At 42.6% G+C, this 24,280-nt stretch overlaps 1 protein-coding gene across 1 annotated transcript in view; it reads right to left on the reverse strand.

The window, feature by feature from the left end:
* AFG2A (AFG2 AAA ATPase homolog A) overlaps positions 1 to 24,280 on the reverse strand; it is a 324,422-nt gene that overhangs the window by 217,124 nt on the left and 83,018 nt on the right. Inside the window, exon 13 of the mRNA XM_066573780.1 lies at positions 22,461 to 22,540. Within this exon, the coding sequence (XP_066429877.1) occupies positions 22,461 to 22,540 (80 nt within the window). The remainder of the gene's footprint in view (positions 1 to 22,460; positions 22,541 to 24,280) is intronic.

Here is a 24,280-nt window from a genome sequence, read left to right on the forward strand (position 1 = left end):
TTATATATGCACCCTAACTAAAGGATGTACAGAATTAACAGCATGCGAAATATACAGAATATGAAAATAGGCAACATAGCACAGCAAGGTAACCCCCATCCATAGCCTAGGGAATAACTTGTTGATCAGTGGGAGTCTGACCACCGGCGTATCCACCGATCCTGAAGTTGCAACCCTAGAGCATCCCAACATGTGGGCAGCAGAAAAAATGCATTTGCACTTCCACCCTATTCACTTCAATGGGACTGCCAGAGATATCCGAACACTTGAAATACATGGAGTAAAGGCATACATGCTCATTGTCCATAGGGTCCCAGCAGTCAGACTACCACCAATGATGAAGTTATCCCCTATCCTGTAAATAGTGGATACCTTACAGTAAAAAGAATACTCCTTTAAAGCTGTTTTCCATGGAAAATACTATTGATGACCTATCCTATTCTGCTCCGACCTCTGTGTATTTGTGGCACTGACTACACGCAGGTACTGTTGTATCTTGTCTCCACCGGAACTATGGGTGGAGACAAGGGTTTGTCCAGGGGAGATCAAAGGAACCCCCACAACTGCTGATTCGCTAACTTGCCGCCAGTGGCTTACTGCAGGCGGCCGGCACACACCAGGCAGGGGATGTGAAGAGCTAGAGCGGGGCCGTTAACGTTGACGATGGCAGAAGACAGGGGCTGACAGCCATCGTGGGACAGGGACACAGACAGCAGGGCCAGCTGCAGTGGCTGCCCACCCGGACAGAAGCTGATAGAGCAGCGCTGATGAGAGCAGCGCAGCTGCTAACATTCACAGCACAGTACAGACAGCTCTGGAACACGGAAAGGAGAAGGCAGAGCGCCAGGGAAAGTCACAGCTGATGGACTATTAGACCGCCGAAAATGGGGGAGAGTGACAGCGCCAGAGACAGTTCATCACTGATGGGAGGCCGGCGGGGAGAGTCATAGTGGGGGACAGACAGTGCTGGAACAGGGAGGGGAGAAGGCAGAGCGCCGGGGAAAGTGACAGCTGATGGGCTATTATACCGCTGGTGATGGGGGAGACTGACAAGGCCGGAGAGAGTGCATCGCTAATGGGAGGCTGGCAGGGAGAGTGCCGGGGAAGAAGGCAGCGCCAGAGACAGGATGGCAGAAGGAAGAGTGGCAGCAACACTGACAAGAGGCGCAAGGGGATATTATGTTAGACCGGGAAGATGGGAGGGCAGGGGAGAATGGCAGCGGCCGTACCGCGAGGAATTTGAGCTAGCGAATCGGCAGCTGTGGGCGCTCCATTACAATCTCCCTGGACAAACCCTTGTCTCCACCCATAGTTCCAGTGGAGACAAGATAGAACAGTACCCAACACGTGCCCACTCAGCATATCAATCGGGGTCCCGAGTGATGGACCCCAGGCAATCAACTATTGATGACCTATCCTGAGGATAGATCATCAGTAGTATTTTCCATGGAAAACCCCACTAAGCTTTATAGAGATGACTAGGAATAATATTCTCTAGACCAGAAAATGCTCTGTATTAGAAGACAACTAGTGGACTGGGTATGCCCCGAAAACTGTGTACCTGCAGGTTTTAGCCATATAGATCAATTTTTTTCGGAGAACACACCATGAAAAGTAGTTTCTAAATAGTCTTTAGACACATAGTAATGCTCCTCTGGCGCACATTGAGAAAAACGTACCTCCAAGTAACTGAGATTTGCGAGCTAGCTGATAAACTAAGTGAAGTTCAAATGTAACATAATGAACTGTCGGGTCAACGGCCTGCCTTGCAAAGTGTCCATCGACCATGATAAATGGTCATGCAGCTGCTCAGTGGATATACAAATTATGTCACCCTCCTAATTCCCATACATTTCCCAAACAGAAAAAAATGATATGAACGCAAGCAAGCAAAATGCTAAGAATTTGTGACGCATGAACAGTCTGACATCCGTTGTTTAGATATGTCTTTGCTGTGCCAGAAACTTGAGGCAAGCAATGCTGGATGTGAGTATATGGAAACCGAGCTTTTGGGCTTACTGCGATACTGTGCAAGAATGCCAGCAGACATTTAGAAAAAATTCCTGTAACTACTTCTCATGGACAACTGTGTCAGAGCCGTATACATTTATTGTAACACTGTGTCCTGCCAGATGATTTATAAGCTTCCTCTCGAACTCCTGAAGCTTTTGTTACAACCAACAGCAAAAGGACAAATCGTGTTGGGGGATTCATCGGGGCTTGCGTATACCTTTAATTAGTATATTGTCACAATGTGAATAAGACAATTACTATACTCCATGGCCACACGTTGACTGCGGTAAGGCCATGCTATATTCTCTCCCGCTTCCCCAGCCGTAGAATATTCAAATCAATGTTGCATCTACAACCATACTAAATGTGATAACTGAGAAGTTAGGCAACTACAAAACGATCAAAGTAAAAAGTTCAGTAGAAATGACCAAAAATGGCATAGCCCTATTCTTACTTCCTCAGGAAAGTCATGTAGCTTTAATGAGCTTCTGTTGCCGTTCAGAACCTCCATCAAGGATAAGGCATGCAGCACTATCCTTACCAACATAACATCGGAAGCCGTGACACAACCCTATGGGGTGATTTTACAAAGGCGGAATATGGCCACAACATGTGCCGCAACAGGTGGCTGAATCTGCCGCTTTAGAAATCTGTGATACAATCCGCATGTCTAAATGCAGATTTTGATGTGGAATTACCGGCAGAATTAAGCCGTTTTCAATTCTGCATCAAAATCCATATGGAGGCATGCAGATTTGGTGCAGAATTTTCTCTATCTTGCGATGCGGACAAATTCCGCCAATCTGAAAGATCCCTAATAAAGTACAGCTGGCATAGTCAGACATGGTCTGGATCTGCCATATGAAGAATCTGGCACAGTAATGGAAACCATGGCACCGATGTGAACACAGCCTAAGGCTGGTCTCACACGGACAGGTCGGATTCCGCATGCGGGAGCTCGCAGCTCTGACCACGGCCGGCGACCCCATATGCCTTGTTTTCCTGTACTGCTGATGACCACCATCAGTAAAGATTTTTTTTTTAAATATTTGGTTTTCCTGCACCATCGCTATGTGATGACGCAAATACCAGTGGCGTATCCACAATGTCAACTGCAGATGGGTCGCGGGTCAGAAGGTTTCCATTTACTTCAACAGGGCGCATATGCCATCACCACGAGCACATGGGTCGGGGCTAACATTGTCACATCACCTTGGACCCACTTGGCCGACATGCTACAACACCAGAATCAGCAGATATTTGGATCAATTAATGACTCAGTAAGGTTCTACTGAATCTTTTCCCACAAAGCTATATATCAATCCCCTCAGCTCCTTCTGCTCTATTACATGCTGCTTGCAAACTGAACTGCATTTCGAATGTGACTGGTCCCCTTTTGGATAATTTATTTAACACCCATATGAACTTCAAATTCATTAGCAGCTATTTGAACAGTAAGGATATTGTCTTATTCAAATAAATAGCAGAATTTGTCAAATGCTCCTGCAACAATTGGGGTGACCTAATGGACAAAATAGGTTGAAAGGTATCAGTCAGGAGAAGGGGAACAAAAAAGTTCCAAGGCATTACAACTATCTGGGAACACAGTGATGACGGTCAGCAAGAAGTGGATTAAATTTGGCATAACATTGACATCACCAAGAACTGAACGTCCCTCAGAAATTGATGAAAAGATCAGAAGAAAATTGGTCCAGGAGGTGGCCAGGAGGCCTACAGAAACATTAAAGGAGCTGCAGGAATTGCTTGCAAGTTCTGGTTGTGTAGAGCATATGACAACCATCTCCCGTATTTTTCATATGTCTGGGTTGTAGGGTCGGGTGGAAAGACAGAAGCCTTTTCTAACTAAGAAAACATCCAAGCCCAGGTATGTTTTGCCAAAACCTACATCAAGTCTGCGGGAGAACATGTTATGGTCTGATGAGACCAAGATGGAACTTGTTTGCATTCATTACAAGAGGTATGTTTGGTGCCAAGTCAACACTGTGCATCACCAAAAGAAACCCATACATACAGTGATGATGGTGGAGGCAGCATTATGCTTTGGGGCTGTTTTTCTGCTGCTGGAACTGGAGCTTTAGTCAAGGTGGAAGAAATTATATACAGTTCCAAATATCAGTTATTTTTGCACAAAACCTTCAGGCCTTTGCTAAAAAGCTGAAGATGAAGAGGAATTTTATCTTTCAGCATAACCAGGACCCAAAGCAGACCTGCAAATAAACAAAAGTATAGTTTCACCACGCATTTGATCAAAGCTTTGGAATGTGCCAACCAGAGCCCAGACCTGAATACCATTCAAGAGCTGTGGGTTGACCTGCAGAGGGCAGTACACACAAGATGCCCTCGCAATCTGACAGATTAAGAGCACTTTTGCAAGGAAGAGTGGGCAAAGATTGCAAAGTCAAGATGTGCCCTGCTGATAGACACCTACCCAAAAAGACTGAGCGCTGTTATAAAGTCAAAGGGTACATCAACAAAGTATTAGTTTTAGGGTGTACAAACTAAGGCCTGCCTGCACTGAAGATACTGCGGATCTTCTATCTTTTTCACCGCCGCACATGCGCAGTAGAGTTTTTTTAAACTTCTGCTTTCCCGCGGAATCTGTGGCCCGTCTGCAATTCATTTGCGGATAGGCCGCGGACTGGACGGCTTCCATTGTCTTCAATGCGGATCACCAAAGATGTCAAATTTTACTTCATCAGTCCATAAGACCTTCTTCTATTTTCTAGTAGTCCACTGGAGGTGTTGCTTGGCCCAGGCAAGTCTTTTAAGTCTTTCTTTTTTATTTTGCAATCTTAGCAGTGGCTTTCTTACTGATACTCTACTGCTCAAACCTGCAGATAGAAGTCTTCCCTTCACAGTTGAAATGGAAACTTATTTATTTTTTGATGCCTTAAGCTGTGCTTGAAGATTTTGTTGTGAAGTGCTGATCACTAAACTGTTAACTCTCAAAAAGTTGTTATCTGGTTTTGCAGTGGCCTTTGGTCTGCCAGACCACTTCCCATCAGAAATAGGAGACTATACTGACTTTCACCTTGACGTTCTTGGAAATTTGTCTGTAGGACAGACTGACATGTCTAAGGGTTATAATTGTCTGTCGTCTTCGGTTAATTGCCTCTTTTTTGCCATTAGAAAGCGAAACTGTCCTAATCCTCCCATAGAAGGTGATTAGGCGGTTCAAAAGTAATCTACAAAAGTTGAGACACATGTAGGAAGAGCTTGCATCCAATTTGAAACCATAGTTTGCTTTCATGTGCTCAATGTGTTCCCTAAATAAAGCTCTTTGGTTAAAATTCAGGTTAAAATTTCATAATATGTTCATGTTTCTAAGGGTGCTTTCACATCTGTGCTGGGAATTCCGATTTCCTGCTGTCCAGGGAGCAGGGAAGGGGAATCATCGCAACCAAATGGTTCCGTCTTAGGACGGAGCCGATCAGCCCCGGGTGGACCCCATTGACTATAATTGGGTCCGCCTGCTTTACTCCCAACTTTTTGGCGGAAGAAAAAGCTCTGCATGCAGGGCTTTTTCTGCCAGTATTTGCAGCTGGATCTGCGATGAAACCTTCCCCCTGGAGGTTCTGATCCAGAAGTGAAACTGGCCTAACTTACTGTTGAAACTTTGAACTATTTCACATCATTTGATAGACCTGAACTGTGTTAATGTAAAAAATAACTGGAAAAATTGACAAACTTTTGACTAGCAGTTTGTGTATATAAATGATTTAGTGAAACCTCAGTTATGAGAAAGTGTTGTCTACCTCAGAATTACCATGGAAGAAACAAAGTCTGGGTATTAATGGTTCATGACACAGTTATCCTTCGTAGCAGTCCAAATAGAGATTTAACCCTCTCCAATCCACTGTCTGACGTCTAAAGACATTATGATTTAAGGCTGTACAGCTCCGATGTTGAAAGACGTCCGTCGGGGTTCTCTTACTGTATATTGCCAGCCTCTCTGCTGTCGGAGCCTATCCAATGTGTCACCTCACGCAGTACTGGCTTTAGCCAGCATATAGCGCCGTTGTATAACAGCAGAAAAAGAGTAAGCCCCCTAGGAAAACCAGGATACAAATTGGATTGGAAAGGGTTAATAGTAAACTATATCATAATTTAAGAAATAATGTATGCCATTTATTTAAATTAATTTTAGATGATTCAAAGATCATTTGCCATGTTGTTGTTATTCAACGTACCTACGAGCAAACATACATTTTGGTTTTTTTCCATACAATGACCCACTTTTTGGAAGACTGGAATATCTTACGCCAGTTCAAAGGTTCGTGTAAATTGCTAGATCGTTCAAATTTGAACAATAATCATTTAGTGTAAAAACTGCCAACAAGCGAACGATAAATAATTAACTTATCGATCACTTCATGCAAACATGAAAATCATCGTTGGCTCATTCGCTAATCGTTCGGGTTAAATACCGATTGTTGAGTCACTCTCATTCACTGGTACAGTTAATGTGATTGACTGAATAATTTAGTGAGTGAACGATTTACCTGCCTGTATAAACAGGCTGCACGAGCAAACCCGATCATCGTTCGCTCGTGCAAGCGATAAATTGTTACATGTAAAAGCACCCTGAGTAACACTGTTCATGTGGGACGTAAATGCAAAGGAGAAAAAACATTGCAGAAGTCACCGCAGATTGAAATTGAAATCCATGGTGTATTCAAGGCAAAATCTGCATATATTACATGTAGATTTTGTCACAAATTCACTGTAGATTTTACCCGTCTCATTGAAAGGGGTGAAATCTAATGTGAAAATAAACAGACATGCTTCATATTTAAGATCTGAACTCAGGCCAATTTCTGCATGGATATGGAACATATCCAATAGAAAAAATTGTGAATGCACTTCTGCACAGCAATTATATACACATATATATATATATATATATATATATATATATATATATATATATATATATATATATATAAATAATTTGGGTACACTTCAAGTACAGTTTTGCAAGTCTGACCAAAGGCAAATTCGCCTACAATAAAATCAGCAACAGCTAAAAAAAACTGTTAAAAGAAATGGAAAAAGGCAAAAGAAATGATGAGTATACAAAGGTTACAGCCAAGGCTAATATATAACCTCCATTGTGACTTTTTTTTTAGTTCCAAGCATGAAATACTTGACCCATGTGCACCATTAGGAAACAAAGTTAAGTTAGCATATCCGGCTGTTTATTAAAAGATTGAGCAAGAACAACATAATGTAATAAGAAACGGACCAAAAAAAAAGCATAGTTATGTTTTGAGATCATTCAAAGCCCAGAAAGCGCGTTGCCTAGTTCACTATTCACTGGCAGGAAAAGAGATGTATTTTCATATAGCGCATATACTGCGTGATCCAAAGTAACACCTAGGGAGTTGAAAGTGAAAATCAGGGTGCGTGGTTTGGCTGCTGGAATTAATGGCTGCCTAGTGCAGAATTCCTACACCACCAGTGCATAAAGCTAAGCCACAGTGGCTAAATAACCTGCAACCCAAATCTTACCTGTTACTAATACATTCAGGATGCCTGAGAGGGTAAAGCCATCAGCTGCTAATCCAGGCAAGCCTATTAATTTGTTCTTCTCTCGGTCCTCAACTTAGGACCAAGATGGAGCGGCCGGAAGTCCACAAGGCAGCAGAGTGCTCACCCAACTGTATGGAATCAATGGAGCACACAGTATCGAATGTTTGCATAGCAAAGTTTCCTTTCTTGGTCTCGCTGCTCCGATCGTTCGTACAAATTATACCTTGAAAAGACCCCCTGAAAGTTCCCACAAAGTCCCGCCACTATCAACAACTTGAGCACATGGGGTTCACAATATATTCTCCCTCTGTTAGTCAAGAGAAACAGAGACAGAGGTGGGACACTCCGGAGGGCGAGTGATACTCCGCATAACATCCCACACTCTCACCCTTAGCAGACATCCTAAACGGCATTCTGGTGAGCGACAGATCACCCACAGACACCACCATAAAAGCCATGGTGAAAGCCTTACAAATCTCAGTGCAATCTCATTTTGCAAAGCTTATCTAACCTCCCAACTCTGCCATTACTGAGGCAGAACGCAGAATTAGCCCAGCCGACACACTCTTATCCGCTAACATGCTCAGACTAAACACCCCTCTAATACAAACCTCACATTCTTGCCTCCAAGACATCTCCAGAGCAGCACCGACCCTCTGGGACATCTCCAGAGCAGCACCGACCCTCTGGAACGCTCTACGCCTAGGCATCCGGACAATCCCTGATGCACAAAATTTTAGACGCTCCTTAAAAAAGCACCTCTTCAGGGAGGCATACCAAATCTCCTCACCTAGTCCCCATGCCCCTCCCCACGGTTCCCCAAACCTTCCACCCTACCTATCGCATACGACCTCTACCCCTTCGCCTCCTTATCGTCCCACCCCATTTGCTTCTTAACGGATTTCCACATGTAATTCCCATACTACCTGTGTTCCCCCTGGCCTCATCCCCCCCTTGTACCTTCTGTATCACCCACACTCCGTTTGTTTCAAACTGATTGTATATCATATGTAATTGTTGTATTGTCTGTGCTCTCCCATGCTTAAAAGCGCTGCGGAATAAGTTGGCGCTATACAAATAAAGATTATTATTATTATATTGAGGCCAAAATGAAAGACTTTGCAACATCACACAACTCGCTTATGGATGCACACTACAACCTGGAATCAAAACTTGAACAAATCTGGGCTAAAGCGGAAGACTTGGAAAACAGGTTTTGTCACAAATAATGGGAAATTTAGAGGAATTCCAGAGAATATGACTGCAGGGCCTCATGAGAGTGTCCAGCACAGGACTTTATATGGGATAGGGCTCATAGACTCCCTCGCCCTAAACACCTAGCAGGTCATATACTGAGGGACGTTTTGGTCCACATTCACTTTTTCCTCATCAAGGAGAAATTACTAACTTCCACAAGAGAAGTAAATCCTCTACCTGCACCTTACCAACCTCCGTCCTTGTACACAGACTTGTCTGCAACAATCTTGGCCTAGACCAGAGAGCTACTCCCTGCTACATTAACATTCAGAGGACAGAAAATCTTGTACAGATGGGGATTCCCTGCATGTCTACTGAGTACCAAGGACAATACTAACTGCATGGTCGAACCCCTGGAAGACACAATCACTCTTCTAAAACAATGGAACTTAGATGTCTCCATACCTACCAAGAACTCTAATCAAGTTCTCCAACATCTATCAAAAGAATGGCATACCGAGAAATCATGTAAACGAGCTCAACGCTAAATATTTAGCATGCCCTATTGTGTGTCACTTTGGATGGTTAAACCAACAAAACATCCCTGACTTAAATATCTCTAATTGGATTTCATTAGGTACCACTACGCTGGCACAACTATGGCAGGGAGAGTCAATTAAATCCTTTGATCAACCGGTATCTCAAGATCATCTGGTCCTTGGAGATCACTATAGATATCTACAAATCCATGATTTTCTTAAAACACAAACCTTTGTTTTTAGCCAACCATAGTATATTTAAGATATTTTCCAGAGAAACTAAAGGTAGGAAGAGGATAATGATGTATTTGTTGATTTGGAGTCACAAATGATCTCCATGAGGACACTGCACCTGACACAAAAGTAAGAAGGACGTCATCATAATCTCTCAGTAGTGCAGCCTCAGAATTTAGACGTGTAACTTCAAGCAAATGCAATAATAATTCAGTTAGCACTTCCTACAAATGAATCAAGCATGCTGTAACCGGGGGCGTAGATAAAGGCTCATGGGCCCGGGTGCAAAAGTTTATCTTGGGGCCTCCAACTTCTCTTAACCCCTTAACGCAGAGATGTAACTTGAAGCTTCGGGGCCCCAATGCAAAACCTGTAACAGGGTCCCCAACTATAATGCTTTATTCATAGTACTGGGCTCCCTATATAGAGAAGAGAGGTCTTATTTCCCCCCTAAGGCTCCTGGGCCCGGGTGCAACCGCATCCCCTGCATCCTCTATTGTTACGCCACTGGCTGTAATAAATACAATCGCATAAACACATGCCTCAGCACTTGTAAGCATTGAGCATTTAATATCTGAAAAAAATACATAGCTCATATTTTCGAACCACATACAAGTGTAAGGTGTTTAGCGCAGTATCAGACAGATGGATGTGGCTCAGCTTTGCCACGCACTAGTTTGACATAGGGCTATCTAGGGAGACAGCACTTGGGGAACCTCATTTTCTACCTTTGGCCCCTCCAAGCCGGATATGGTCTTTGCTGCAGGTTCCCCAAGCCTTACTCGTAGAGATAGTCCCAGAATGTGGCTGCTGACACTGCACAGGGCTAAGCCGTGGTACCTGACAGTGTGAACAGCTGTATATCCAGAGGACTGGCAATGTTTGGGGCTGGCAGCACAAGTGCAATGACGTCCAGGCAGATGGTCAGGACAGGCAGCAAGCAATAACAAGGTCCAGTATAAAGAGCCATGGTCAAGGAGCACAGAAGTCAGACAAATGGGTAAACAGGCAGGAGGTCAGAACCAAGGAGAACACTACAGGGGCTTTGTCACAATGGCTAATGAGACTGATAGCTTAGGCATGATCCATGGGGACAGACACCTAAAATAACTGGGGTTGAATGGTAGGGGACAGAATAGGGGCATACCGCGCACGCTGGGTGGGAGAGACTGTTAGCCCTATGGGCAGACACTAGGGAGCAGGTAGTAGAGCAGACATGGCATGCAGAGGATGACAGCATCTAACCGCTGCCCCAGTAGCAGGTGAGCAAGGGGAGCACCGTGGCACGCATACTTTGATAGAAAGAATGTGGATCCATCTGCCACGTCCAGGCAGCACTTATTTCAGATGGGGTCCTAATTCTAAACAGACTCACCTCCCTTTGGGCCTAAACCTCCAATGTATTCAGGAAATGTAGGACCCAGGTTATATTATATACTCTAAATAAAAGGCTTTGGAACAGATGTGGAAAATAGAGTGCACGACAGATATGGAGGCAGCCACTCCTCCACAAGGCTTAAGCTCTTTTAATTAGAGTACATAGCCCGAATCCTGCTGTCCCTGAATATACTGGGGGCTTAATACCAACGAGGGATGACTGATAGTGTTAAGAATCTGACCAAAAGCAAATGGTCACCTGGACAAGGCGGATGGGCCTACATGCTTTGATCAACATGTGCCATAAGAAGCTTACATTTTTATGTGGTTAGTAAATATAACATGTATCCATTTTTAATCAGATATTTAACCCTTTCCAATGCACTGTCTGACATCTGAAGACATTCTGATTGAAGGCTGTACAGCTCCGATGTCGGAAGACGTCCGGCAGGGTATTCTTACCGTATATTATTGACCGCTCTGTGGTCGGGGGGCCTCTCCAGCATGTCCCATACTGCAGTACTGGCTCTAGCCAGCAGATGGCGCCATTGTATAATGTCAGAAAGAGAAAACCCCCTAGGAAATCCTGAATCCAAAATTGGATTGCAAAGGGTTAAGGTGCACGAGTACCGAGGTGTGTGTTTTTGCTACTGCAACTTCAATCCCATCTCAGTATAGGAGTAAGATATTACAAAACTATTTTTATATATGCTAACGCCGGTATAACATGGGTGTTATAGAGTCATCAACTTCTACAGCGCTTTACAAAGCATAATTGAGAGCACTGCAATAATTACAAAAGAAAGTGCGGTACAGACAAGTGAAACATGTTGGCAAGATATATAAGTCCTACTTCTATAAGTTTCCAATCTACTTTCTTCTAGTAATGTAGGTGTTTTTGTTATGAAGCAACTAGGCCGTCACTAACTGAATATAACTCATCTACAGTCCCGTCATATAGCTTAAGAGTTCATTCTAGATAACATAATGGAACTTTATGTCAGCTCTGCAGAAGTTTCTGAAAGTTTACACAGTTATAGGCCAGCCCTCATACTCATTCTAATTGAGGATTTATGAATCAAGCACTGAATGCAAATACAAGTAAAGCACTCACTAATAAATAGTCCTGGCTTCCTTACAGCAATAGTTCTTTTCCAGAGTTACTTTCATTTGGAGTACATTCTGTAGCTTTCAGGCATTCGTTTAATTTAAACATTTCTTGGACAAAGTGGCTTGGTAAATTGGTGCCAAACGTGCTGAAAAACACATTTTTCCCCTCGCTTCCTGATGTAATCATTTCGAGGCCCCGGGTGTACGAGGCCATTCCTGCCAGGGCCTAAGATTTCCATATTTCAAACTGAAAGGAATCTGGCATGCAACACTGGACATTATTTCCTTTGCACATTCTTCTCAAAGGCCAGCCAAGATTTTTTTTTTCTTTCATATCAATAATATTTAAAAGAATAACAGATGGTCCTTTTAACCTGTTCCCTCCTGAAATAGTACAAGCTATTCACTACGGATGAACAGTGTTATGGAGACATGGAAACATACGCAACGTTGTTATACAGTATTTAAAAAGTAACACTTCCGAGCTTGAAAGAATTTTTACTTTTCCAAAAACTTCCAACATGCTCTAAAGGGTCCCCATGTCTCTTATCCAACCTGTAATCAGTCCAAAATGGGGTGCATAAACAGTCAACCTGCCAAAAATCTTAATCAGCATTGTCACTGACTGCAGCATGTAAATGATAATCTGACAGACAGGACAATTAGGATGAATCAAAAGAAAAAAAAAACACAGCAACCATGTTTTTTATTACATGAGATTAGAATATTGGAGTCTCTGCATCATCTAGCCATAGTAGTAGTGAGTGGGAGTAATGGAAACAATGTAGCACAGCAAGCTATGCTGTTTCCATAAGGCCCCGTACGTATCTGTTCCAGGGCTCTGGGTGATTTCTGTTCAGCTCAGCCCTCGGAGCCCAATGAACCGCCTGATCTGGCACATGCCGGAGTTGAACAAAACGTATTAACTAGAATGATGTCCGTCCAGCTTTCAGCATTCCAACCAGCATCATACTGGATGAAATAGCATAGCATGTCTATACCCCATCCTGGCTGTGGATTATGGAAACAGCCATAGTAGTGAGTGGGAGTTATGGAAACAGTCTAGCATAGCGAGTTATGCTGTTTCCAAAAGGCCCCTTTCATCGGGACTCCAGGTTATTTCCGTTGTTTGGCTCCCATCCTTGAAGCACTATGAAAATACCGGAACCGCCGGATCAGGCTGGAGCCGAACAGAGCCCACAGACTATAAAGGGGGCTGTCTGGCTTTTGGCATTTTGACAGATATTTCACCGGACAAAAAAAAATCACAGCATGCTGCGCTATTTCATTTGGGATTTTTGTCGGATCTGCGCTGGAGGCTGCAAACAAAACCTCTGCCAAAGATGTGAATGGCCCCTAACTTGGGAGCTGCAGAAACAGTGTACCTCACTGTAATATGCTGCCTCCATAATACCTATTCTCTTCTATAGGCGTTATGGAAACAATGCAGATCATTTCTCTCAGCTGGCCATCCCCTACTGCCACATACAGAATGGGAGTCTGGGTGGATCGGTCTCGAGAGAGAGCTGCAAGTCCCAGAGATGGGACCCACATCTATCAGACGTTTAAGGCATATCCCATGGAAATGTCATAAAAGCCACATATGCAAAGGCCCCTTTAAATATTGCTACAGTTTATTTTTAATAATTAAGTTCAGAACTGCCCAAATATGAATGTACATTGCTCACATCAGTAAATAAGGTTACTAGTAGAGCTTTTCATATCTTTCATTTTCTTGATTCTGTTTTATTCAATACAGCAAATCAACATGTGCCAGGGTTAGTAGAGACAGTTACAAGCTGAGAGGGTCTATAAGCCAAGCAATAGAAAGCTACCCCTCCTTATCCCACCAAGTGTGATCTGTGACCATTATTGTTAAAGTTAGTAAAGAGAAAAATAAAGTTATATTGTTTTATTACAACTACAGAGAACCTTCTCTCTTACGACCTACACTATCAGTTGTGGATGGATGAGACCATGGAGTGATGGCGTAACTATAGGAGATGCAGGGGATGCGGTTGCACCCAGGCCCAGGACCCTTAGGGGGCCCATAAAGCCTCTTCTCCATATAGGGACCCCAGTACTATGAATAAAGCATTATAGTTGGGGGCCCTGTTACAGGTTTTGCATTGGGGCTTCCAGTTATGCGTCTGTGTTAAGGGATTAAGAGAAGTTGGGGGGCCCCAAGATAAACTTTTTCACCCGGGCCCATGAGCCTTTATCTACGCCCCTGGATGGAGCCCTATGTTTCCTTCACAATTTCTTCAAGATTGTTTACTTGAAATGCTTTCCAAAAGTCATGCATACTGACAAATATGTATTTTTGCTTAATTTTCGATAGCTTTCTATGTTCTGTTCTAATAAACTGCTGTAGGATTACTCCAAGTACAGATTGTGGTATGGAAGTGGCCTTGAGGTAAAAATGATTACTAATATCATGAAAGTTCCTAGTTAGCATGCAGTAACATATAGCGGAAACAGTCATCAGGAAAACAACTCCTCCATTTGTCATCTCCGAGATGAGATTTAATCATGAAGTGCCGAGACTAAACACTTGCAGGTTATTTATAGCAGGAGTATCACATAATTACAACAGCTTTGGGAGAAACCTAGGGAAGCTTGTAAAAGGAATGTATAATTAAAGGATACAATTGGCTAATTTATCTTTCTAAACAGAATGATGTGATGGGGAAGTAATTTAAGAGGGGTCTGTATATGCTGCGACTTAAAGCTTTTAGGAAAGTGTAATCAGGAAAGCGTATCCACTGGATGAGAGGGCTTCCCGATTGTCTGCATTGTTTGGCTTTCAGAACAACAAGGCATTGTAGGCGTTAAGACGTATTTTGATTTGGATGCAATCAGCATAAAGTATTTATCCAATTACAGAAGTCTGGGATCTCTTGTTTAGGTTTCAGATAAGAGATACAAGAAAAGAATAAACCGCTGAGTCTGAGGCATGGAAACCAATCAATCCAAAAAGTTGATAGTGGTACGAAAGCTGGCCATACATGTCAGATGAATGTTGGGTACGCGATCAACACGCCATTCCTTGTTATTTTATTAAAGCTTGGGGAATAAGAAGTTGTAGATTGTGGCAAAAATCTGACATGCCTAAAGACCCCTATACACATTGGGGAATTGTTGTTTGGACCTGCTGATGGTGATGGAACTGGACGACTATCTCAAGTGTATGGGAGCCTCTGGACTGTCACCCACCAGACAACGTCAAAGGAAGGAAAGATGGAGCATGTTAAATTTCAATGCCCAATCCATTTGCTTCCCCTGGAGATAAGCTGCCCCTAGAGGTTTCTGGTAGCAGCTGACCTTTCTCTGTCCATTGAAAACACATGAATGCTTGGTCACATCTTGTCTATGGGGTGTCATGCTACTAATGTTAAAGGACAATATAAAAGGCTCATTAAATTGTTGGATTCTGTAACATTTGACAGTACCCACTAAGAAAAAAATCTAAGGTTAAGGGCTCCTGCATACTGGCGAGAGCAATATCGGGATGTGATTGATGCTCCGATATCGTTCTCGCAATCCTTCTTGAAGCCCTGGATGTGAGTCATTTCCACAGCGAAACAGCCTCCCATCCCTGCAGGTCTGCATCCCTGCTGTGTCACAGCCACAGCAGGAGATACTGTACAGTGGTAGGGGACTGTCCACGACAAGGATTTTCGGGGAAGGGGGTGAAGGGGGGGGGTTAGGGGCTCTAAAATATTACCCCCCCCACACACACACACACACACACACACGCCTCTCCCTCCCCGAAAATAATCAATAACTGTAGAAAAATAAAAAAGTAGAATACATCACCTTAGTAGCGCTGCCATCTCCGGCGCATCTGTTTGCAGGTCCCGGCACTCTTCTTCTGGCCGGGGATTGAAAATCCCCACCTCCTGAAGCACTGCCTCTGATTGGCTGAGCGCTGTGACCAATCAGAGGCAGCGTTCAGCTGTCAATCAATGCTCTTCTTAGGGTGGTTTTACATGGAACGATTATCATTAGGATTTCTGCGATCCAGCAAGAATCTGAATGATTATCGTTCAGCTTCTGCATGCAGAAGACAGAATGATGGAATATTCCGTGTTAACAGGCAGTCGTCACTTATGAACGACTGCCTGTTTACTGTAAATGGAAGCGGGTGGGCCGGAATGATCTCTAGCCCACTCTGCCTCCATCCAGTCAGCGATGCTCATTCCCGTGTAAAAGGACAAGAAGGTTACCTTAGACTCCACATCTTACTTTGGTCAGTGCCAGACAAACAGCAGTGCTAGCTTATACTTTTCAAGGTAAGATTGCCACTGTTATTATTTATAAACACCGTTCTTCATCTCAAATGAGGCAGTGGGCTTATCACAAGTCAAACACAGCCTCACACAATAAGAATCTGAAGGCCGTAAGTGTAGTTGACCATAAATCATGATGACTGATATTTCACTGCTCTAGTCTATGCTAGCTTAACCATTGATATCAACCATTTTAGTAATATACTGTATGTAGAATAAAATCCTACTTAATTAAAGGAACAAAGCAAAAATATGAGACAAATTTAAGTAACATAGAAACATACTGTATTTTTTAAGCCTGAAAAAAGACAGAAGCCCATGAAGTTCAGCCTAATGTCCTTCAATGTTGATCCAGAGGAAGTCAAAAATCCCCTTGAGACAAAAGACAATTTTTCCTCATCTTCTTAGGGAAAGAAATTCTTTCCAGACTGCAAAAACAACAATCAGAATAAGTCCCTGGATCAACAACCCATTTCAGGAAATCTAGTAAACATAACTTGTGGCATTATCACTCTCAACAAAGGTAAAGAAAATATATGGTCAAAAGTATAAAAGTAAGAGAAAGTAAAGTATATGGTCAAAGGTATGTGTACACCTTACCGTCACCACTGTAGGATCTTGTTAGACATGTCATTCCATGGGCATAAATATGGGGTTTGGCCCTCTTTTATTATGCAATTGCTTACATAGAGTCAAAACATATTCGACAAGATTATCATCATACTAGTCAATCTTTGTCCTCAATGGAGTTTATAATCTAATTTCCTTATCTTATACATGTACAAAAATAGTGTGGTATAATACTTTTGACTTTTTTTTTTTTTACACAAAAATATTTTACATCACTGTGATGTCATACGCACATACTATGGCCTATCTCATAGGAAGCCAATTAACCTATCAGCATGTTTTTGGCACATAGGTTAGATTCAAACCCAGGAGCCTACAGGCAACAACTATAACCACTAATCCACTGTGCTGTCTTTTGTTGTAGTAAGGGTGGTTTCACATCTGTGTCGGAGCCTCCTGACGGAGGTTTCTGCACAGATCCGGCTGAAAATACCGGCCAGCTGGGTGGACCCCATTAAAGTCAATGGGATCTGCCCGACACTATTCGTTCCTTCCAGAGCTCTATGCAGGCCACTTCACCTCGTAAAGCACAATTATGCTGAAACAGGAAAGGTCCAGATTCACCTATCAGACTGCCAGATAGTGAAATTTGATTAATCACTCTAGACTACATGCTTTCATTGCCCCATTGTCCAGTAACAGGGGGCTATACAGCAGTCCAGACAACGCTTGCAAATGTGCATGATTATTATAGACTTATGTGCAGTGGCTTGACAGATTTCATGGAAACCCAACTGAAGAAGCTCCTGACAAACAGTTCTTGTGGTGATGTCACTTCCAAAGACCGTTTAGAATTCACTCGCTTCAGCCCTCACTGGCCCCAGGCTGTGAATTTGCATGGTATTCCATTTTGTGACCCATCTACTTTATGTTCTGACCTTTTTACTAGGGGCACTATGTGCCAATTTGCCTCTAATTTGACCAAACTTGTTTACAGAAACTTTTGGTTGCTGTAAAATCACAGGTTAGCGTAATCACTGCCCAACCTCAATGTGTTGCTGCAAGACATGATCAAAATTCCTGCAATATTTGCAAGTCACCACAAACTTTTTATAAAGTCGCCAGTGAGCCCTAGCGTTAAACTAAATCTCCACATTTCATGATCATTTATTTTGACTTCCAATGTTCTGGTTAACAAATCTTTATAGCAGTCAGAGTTTGATCTTAAAGACAACAGAACTTACTGCATACTGACTTCAGTGTAAAACAATAGGCAGTATGCAGCTACGGGTGGTTCCACATCTGCATCCAGGGTTCCACTTTCCTGCTCCGTTCCAGAAGCAGGAAACGGAAATCCCTGTGGCCAAACGGCTTAAGGCCCATTTACACCAGCCGATGATCGCTCAAACGACCGTTTGAGTGACAGCTTCGAGCGATTATTTTCCATAAACTATTAAGTAGCTACTCAGCTACTTAAGAGCAATTAAGTGTGCAAATGAAGCCTTCACTGAAAGCAGTTAATAGCCCGAGGGCTCTTATCTGCATTCAGATCGTTTATTCTCCAGGGAAAAGCAATGCTATCAGCACTCCCCGTGGAGAACTGCTGATAAGGCTGAAGGACGATTTTTAGTTTGGCCTGAACTTGATCAGCTAGCACTTAACGAAACATGCACAATGGGCGCACATTTAGACGCAACGGTTATCGCTAAAACGATCACCTTTTAGCGTTTTTTTTTAGCGATCAACGCTCCGTGTAACTGGGCCTTTAGTCTTAGAGTGGAACCGAACAGCACAGAACGGACCCAATTGACTACAATGGGGTCTATTCATTTACCGATTACCGCTGTTGTGAGCCACTCATACTGCACAGTAAGCCCCCATTTACACTTAAAGATGATCGCTCAAAACTCGCTCAAACGATAGTTTGAGTGACAGTTTTGAGCGATCACCATTGCATACTTCATAGTAGCTAAGAATATACTATAGAATATGCAAGCGGAGTGGGACACTGCCGCGGCCGCTAATAGGACAATAGAGCTGGTTTGTATAAGCAAACAGCTGTATTCTTCTCTGTTCTGACTGTCAGTGTCCCCGCTGTGAATTTACAGTGAGAAACTAGCAGAGAGAATCTTATCAGCAGAGCCGGCTGTGATAACAGTGCTGATAACAGCTGATGGATCAATTCTAGCAAACTAGAATTCAGCGATCAACGACTAATGCACAAAAACTGCACGATGTCCCTGCATTTAGACAGAACAAGAAATCGCTCAAAAGACAGCTTTGAGCTATTTTTGAGCGATTCTTGTCGTGTCTAAATGGGCCATAACCCTACAATGGTTAACAGTGCTCATTTTTCTGTCTCCTAGACACCCGCTTCCAATTCTGGATCCAGCATGAACAGGCCATTTAAGTATGCCTGAGGCAGATATAACATTTATGTTATTACCTAATTTAAGAAGTTTGATACCAAAATTTGTATTATATTTAAGAGTGTCAGTTCTGTGATTTTTTTGGTAGTTTTTTTTTTTTTAGTTGCTGCAGTATCTGCAAAATCATGACCATGAGGATCCGCATTTAATATAGACATACAGTATTAACCTTTTGTAATCCAATTTTGAATTCAGGGTTTCCTAGGGCCCTTTCTCTTTCTGCCATTATACAAAGGCGCCATCTGCTGGCTAGAGCCAGCAATGCGGTATGTGACATGCCTGAGAGGCCCCGACAACAGAGCGGCCAGTAATATACAGTAAGAATACCCTGCCGGATGTCTTCCTCGTCAGCTTTTAATCAGAATGTTGCAAGATGTCAGACAGTGGATTGGAAAGAGTTAAAAATGCCGTGAGTTCACTTGTGAAGTCGTTTACTTTCATTCGATAGTTAGAAGTGGCATTACTAACAAGGATCAACCCCAAAACGAGTATATGGGTAAAAAGTTGAAGTAGGAAACAGCCGTACGGTGTCCAACTGAAAATCCTTTTCAGCTGATAGAATTTCTGCTGAATAGACTTCTACAGTTTCAGATAATTCCCTACAAATTGCAGCAGACTTGTTTGAGGCCTGAAAAACTAATTTATAGTGCAGAGAAACCAGGAGGCACAGGGGAGTGAATGGCAGAGACAAAGTAGACAGGTGTTTCCCTAAAAACCCCGGCATGGTTAGCGCTAATAGTACAGGAAATTGATCTCCAGAGGCAGCAAATTGTTAGCATCTCTAATGCATTTTCAAATTCCTACTGTGCAAAATCAGCTTGTAAAAGCAGGCCGCCCCTAACAAGTGCCGTGTCCACGTCCCTCCACCATTTGACTTTAGATGACTTTAATGAGAACTCCGCCACACATTTTACCTCCCATCTGCTTCTTATTTGATAATGAACGCATTTGTACGTCCCAACTTTTCGGAGCTGCAAGAACAGATGTGTCGTCTTAGAATATGACGACGGCAAGAAATAATTAACTTTTTATTAATCAACCTACCAAAGAACCCAGCGGTTTACGATTTCCTCTACTGCTCCAAATATAAAAAACGAGAGTAGGTTTTATGGAGACAAATGAGAGAAAGCGAGTCCAGCTTTAAAATTCCATTCTCGTTTCTATCAGGAAATTCTTAAAGTACTTTTCTTTAGTGTGGGTGGGAAGGAAAGTTACATAATGTCAACCTCCGCTGCATTTGCCTAATTCACTAAAGCTTTGGAAAAAGAGGGAAAAGCAAGAGATAATGGAGGAGAACCAAAAAGCAAAAGGTCAGTTTGACATAAAATAGTAAGAATCATATAATCCAGTAGGAGGGAAAGTCATGTTCAGTCCAAGAATGAAGTCGACAAAGGGGACAGAAAACAATACTACAGGCTGCAAGGCAGGGTGGAAGGAAACTGTAAGAGAATGCTATGGATACAAGACATAAATAAAAGTAAACTTGAACTTTCTTCAGAAGCTTTTGTCCTCTATTGCCCTGTTATGCTATTACCACATCCATGACTTCCTTTAAAAGCAATTGTCCGTTACGCTGTCCTGTTACGCCATACGCACCAATAATTATAACTCCTAAATAGTGAACTGTGGACGGAAATCATTACCCAGTGGATGAACAAGTTTTGCAGCCTACTTTAAAAATGGTAAATGGTAAACAATGGATTTTCTGATGTCTAGTAACAACTGAAAACAAATAGATGTCTCTTTAGAGGAAAAGTTCTAAAAATAAAAAAAAAAAAGAAAATATATGCTCTGGTAGAATATTCCGCTACCCATTGTCCGGATGATCTAGACGTCTACAGCCTTTTAACAAAAGACTGAGGAGATGCAGTAGACTGTGACTGGGAGGACATTTCATCAAATTACTGTCAGTAGAAAATCGACATGTCTAAAAAGTTTTACCCTCCTTTCTGGCAACAAAAAAAAATGACTTCTAAAAAACTACCCAAAATAATTCTTTTGAAAAATATAAGAAAAAAAAAGTTGCTTACATTCAGAGTTTTACCATATGTGCACTTAACACTTAAAAAATCATTTTTGTAAAGAGATATATGGGGCCCATTTACAGATCCCATATAGCATTGGAGGGCTACCTAGAATAAATATGGGGATGTTGGTTATTGGATTAACTGCGAGAAGACACAGATTATGTAAATTGGGTACACCACATCCACAAATGCCTAAATCATGGTCAATCAACTACAGGGGTTGGAAGAGGTCAACTAGTGTGTCTATTTAGGCAATACAATCACCGATGACAGGGATGTCCAGTGTCGTATCAGAAAGGAGTGGGCAACTTTCCAATGTTTACATCCTATATGGCCTAAGGCCTCGCACTCATTATAAGCATAGATACAACTTTAAAAGGCTATCGTGATCCTGAGTGCTCTATATGCATAGGAAACATAGAAAGCAACCACAAGTATCAACCAGCGGCGTCAAACGCACATGCAATGTACCCGCACTTCCGTGCACCTCGCAAGCCGCGCAATGTTTTTTCCAGCCCCATTGAAAACAACGGGCGAGGCGTTTTGAGGGAACACCCAAACATATACATGCTGCAATATACAAATCGCTCATGGAAATGGCCCGATTCTAAAGAATGGGGTTCATATTCATGCAAGATTTGTGTGTGTCGCAACACACAAATCGCACGATTTTATCGCCCATGTGAAAGCAGCCTTACTGTTGCAATTCTTGTGTCTCTGACTTTTTCATTTTCAATCATTTTAATTGGGTTTTATAATAAAGAATAACAGAAAGTTGACATATTTGTTGCGTTAGAATACAATTTCTGTACCGTGACATAAATATTTTAAAGATACCGTGTGTTGCTGAATAGTAATGAGACTAATGTTCCTTCTTAGGGCTAATGCCCATGGCCGGATTGGAAATTTTACTAGAATTTTGCACTGAGAGGGATCCTAAGATGAATAAAAGTTTAGCAAATATTGTCACAATTCACAAATGTAAAACATAGAACTAGTAAATGTTAGAAGACATGTTTGCGTTCTACTGTAAACTCACAGTACATCGGGCTTCAGAAATAAACAGTTAAGAATGTAGGAAGACCGAAGAAGCATGAAGGATAAGTATCAGAGTCCTACCTTCCTCTCTCAACAGCCAAAGCATCGATTTCATCAAAGAAGAGGACGGCGGGAGAAACGGCTCGTGCTTTTCTGAATATCTAAGGGGAAACATAATGCAATCATCTGCTTATACAGACTTTGAAAATCAACTAATGACAAATAAATGTGACTACAAAAAATAACGAGCTGTGAAAACTTATATCCCCCTTTCAGATGTCCCTTATTGAATATCTGACTCCATATCCTACTGATCTTTACAGAATGTAATGAAGTAAACCTGAAGAAGCACACAATAGAAGTTCTGAATGCTGGTATTTAAAGGGTGTTTCTTGTCTTGACTGTGTTCAGGCTGTGCAGCTCTGTATAGCAGTTCCTCATAAGGCAGATGACTATTAAAAATTCAACAGTTTTCCAATGCAAACTGTCTTAAAATGTTTTGCACCACATTTATGTGTTTAAGACACTTTTGGCCCCTTTTTTGGTAAAGTTTGGCAAAGGGGTGTGGCCTCATGGAAAGGGGCACGGTCACAATATGACTTCATGTGTTACAAAATTTGGTGTACAGGTAACTAATTAACGGGGCATAGCTAGAGGCCATGGGCTCAGGTGCACAAAGTTCAGCTAGGGCCCACCACCACACTATTGCCAGACACCTCTGTCAGAGACTTATCTCCTGTGTGAACATACATATGGCACCAGAACCAAGCTTACTTTATAAATACAGTAAGGCCTAATGCCCACGGATGGATTTCTGCAGTGTTTCCCACAGCGGCAATCCTCAGCTATTATGTTCCATTGAGCCTAATAGTCTTCCTGCTGCAGGTGCTTACAGGCGGAATTCTGCCGCAGGAAAAGAAATCGCGGCAGGTTCGATTTTTACCGCGGATTTAGGCAGCAGGAGGTCTCCATTAATATAGTATTAATTGAGACCGCGGAAATCCGCGATCACTTGCGTTTTTAAACATAATACATCTGCAGCGGAAATCCGCAGCAGAATTACGCAACGCTCGTGTGCATGAGCCCTAAGGCCCCCTGCCCATGGGTGTTGCGGTATGAGATCCGCCGTGGAGCCGCCACCCCGGAGCAGGAGCCGCAGACGGTTCTCCACAGGTCAGCCTAATCTGATAGATAGGCTGACCACGGAGAATCAGGGCAATTCGGAGCATGCTGCGAATTGCCGTCCACAAGCGGAGAATCGCAATGATTCTCCGCTCATGGACAAGGGGTCGGTGCTTTCCATAGCAATGCTATGAAAAGCTTTAGACGGCGTAATTCCGGCAAAATAACTGCAGTGGACAAGGGACCTAACAGAACCAAGTTTACTACAAGAATACAATAACAGAACTGAGTTTACTAAATAGATCTAATTCCAACACTAAGCTTACTACATACAGTAACAGAACCAGCTTACTACACAGATACATAGCATAACTAAGCTTACCACATAGAAACGGTACCAGAGCCAAGCTTGTCACATAGATATGATAACCAAGCTTACTACATACAGTACCAGAGTAAAGCTTAATATACAGATATAGTACTAGATGTAGTACTGTTCTTACCAACTGTCTGTCCACTGTCTCTAACACTATGTCCTCTCTCTACCTAAAACTAAACCTCTCTAAAACTGACCTACTGGTATTTCCACCCTCCACTAACCGACCTCCTCCTGACATCTCCATCCCAGTGTGTGGTGCCACCATAACTCCTAGACAACATGCCTGCTGTCTTGGGGTCATATTCGACTCCGATCTCTCCTTTACCCCCTACATCCAATCTCTGGCCCGAACATGTCAGCTGCACCTCAAGAACATCGCAAGAATCCACTCTTTTCTCAC

The sequence above is a fragment of the Eleutherodactylus coqui genome, chromosome 7 (genome assembly GCF_035609145.1).
Source record: "Eleutherodactylus coqui strain aEleCoq1 chromosome 7, aEleCoq1.hap1, whole genome shotgun sequence".
In the NCBI taxonomy this organism is placed as follows: Eukaryota; Metazoa; Chordata; class Amphibia; order Anura; family Eleutherodactylidae; genus Eleutherodactylus; species Eleutherodactylus coqui.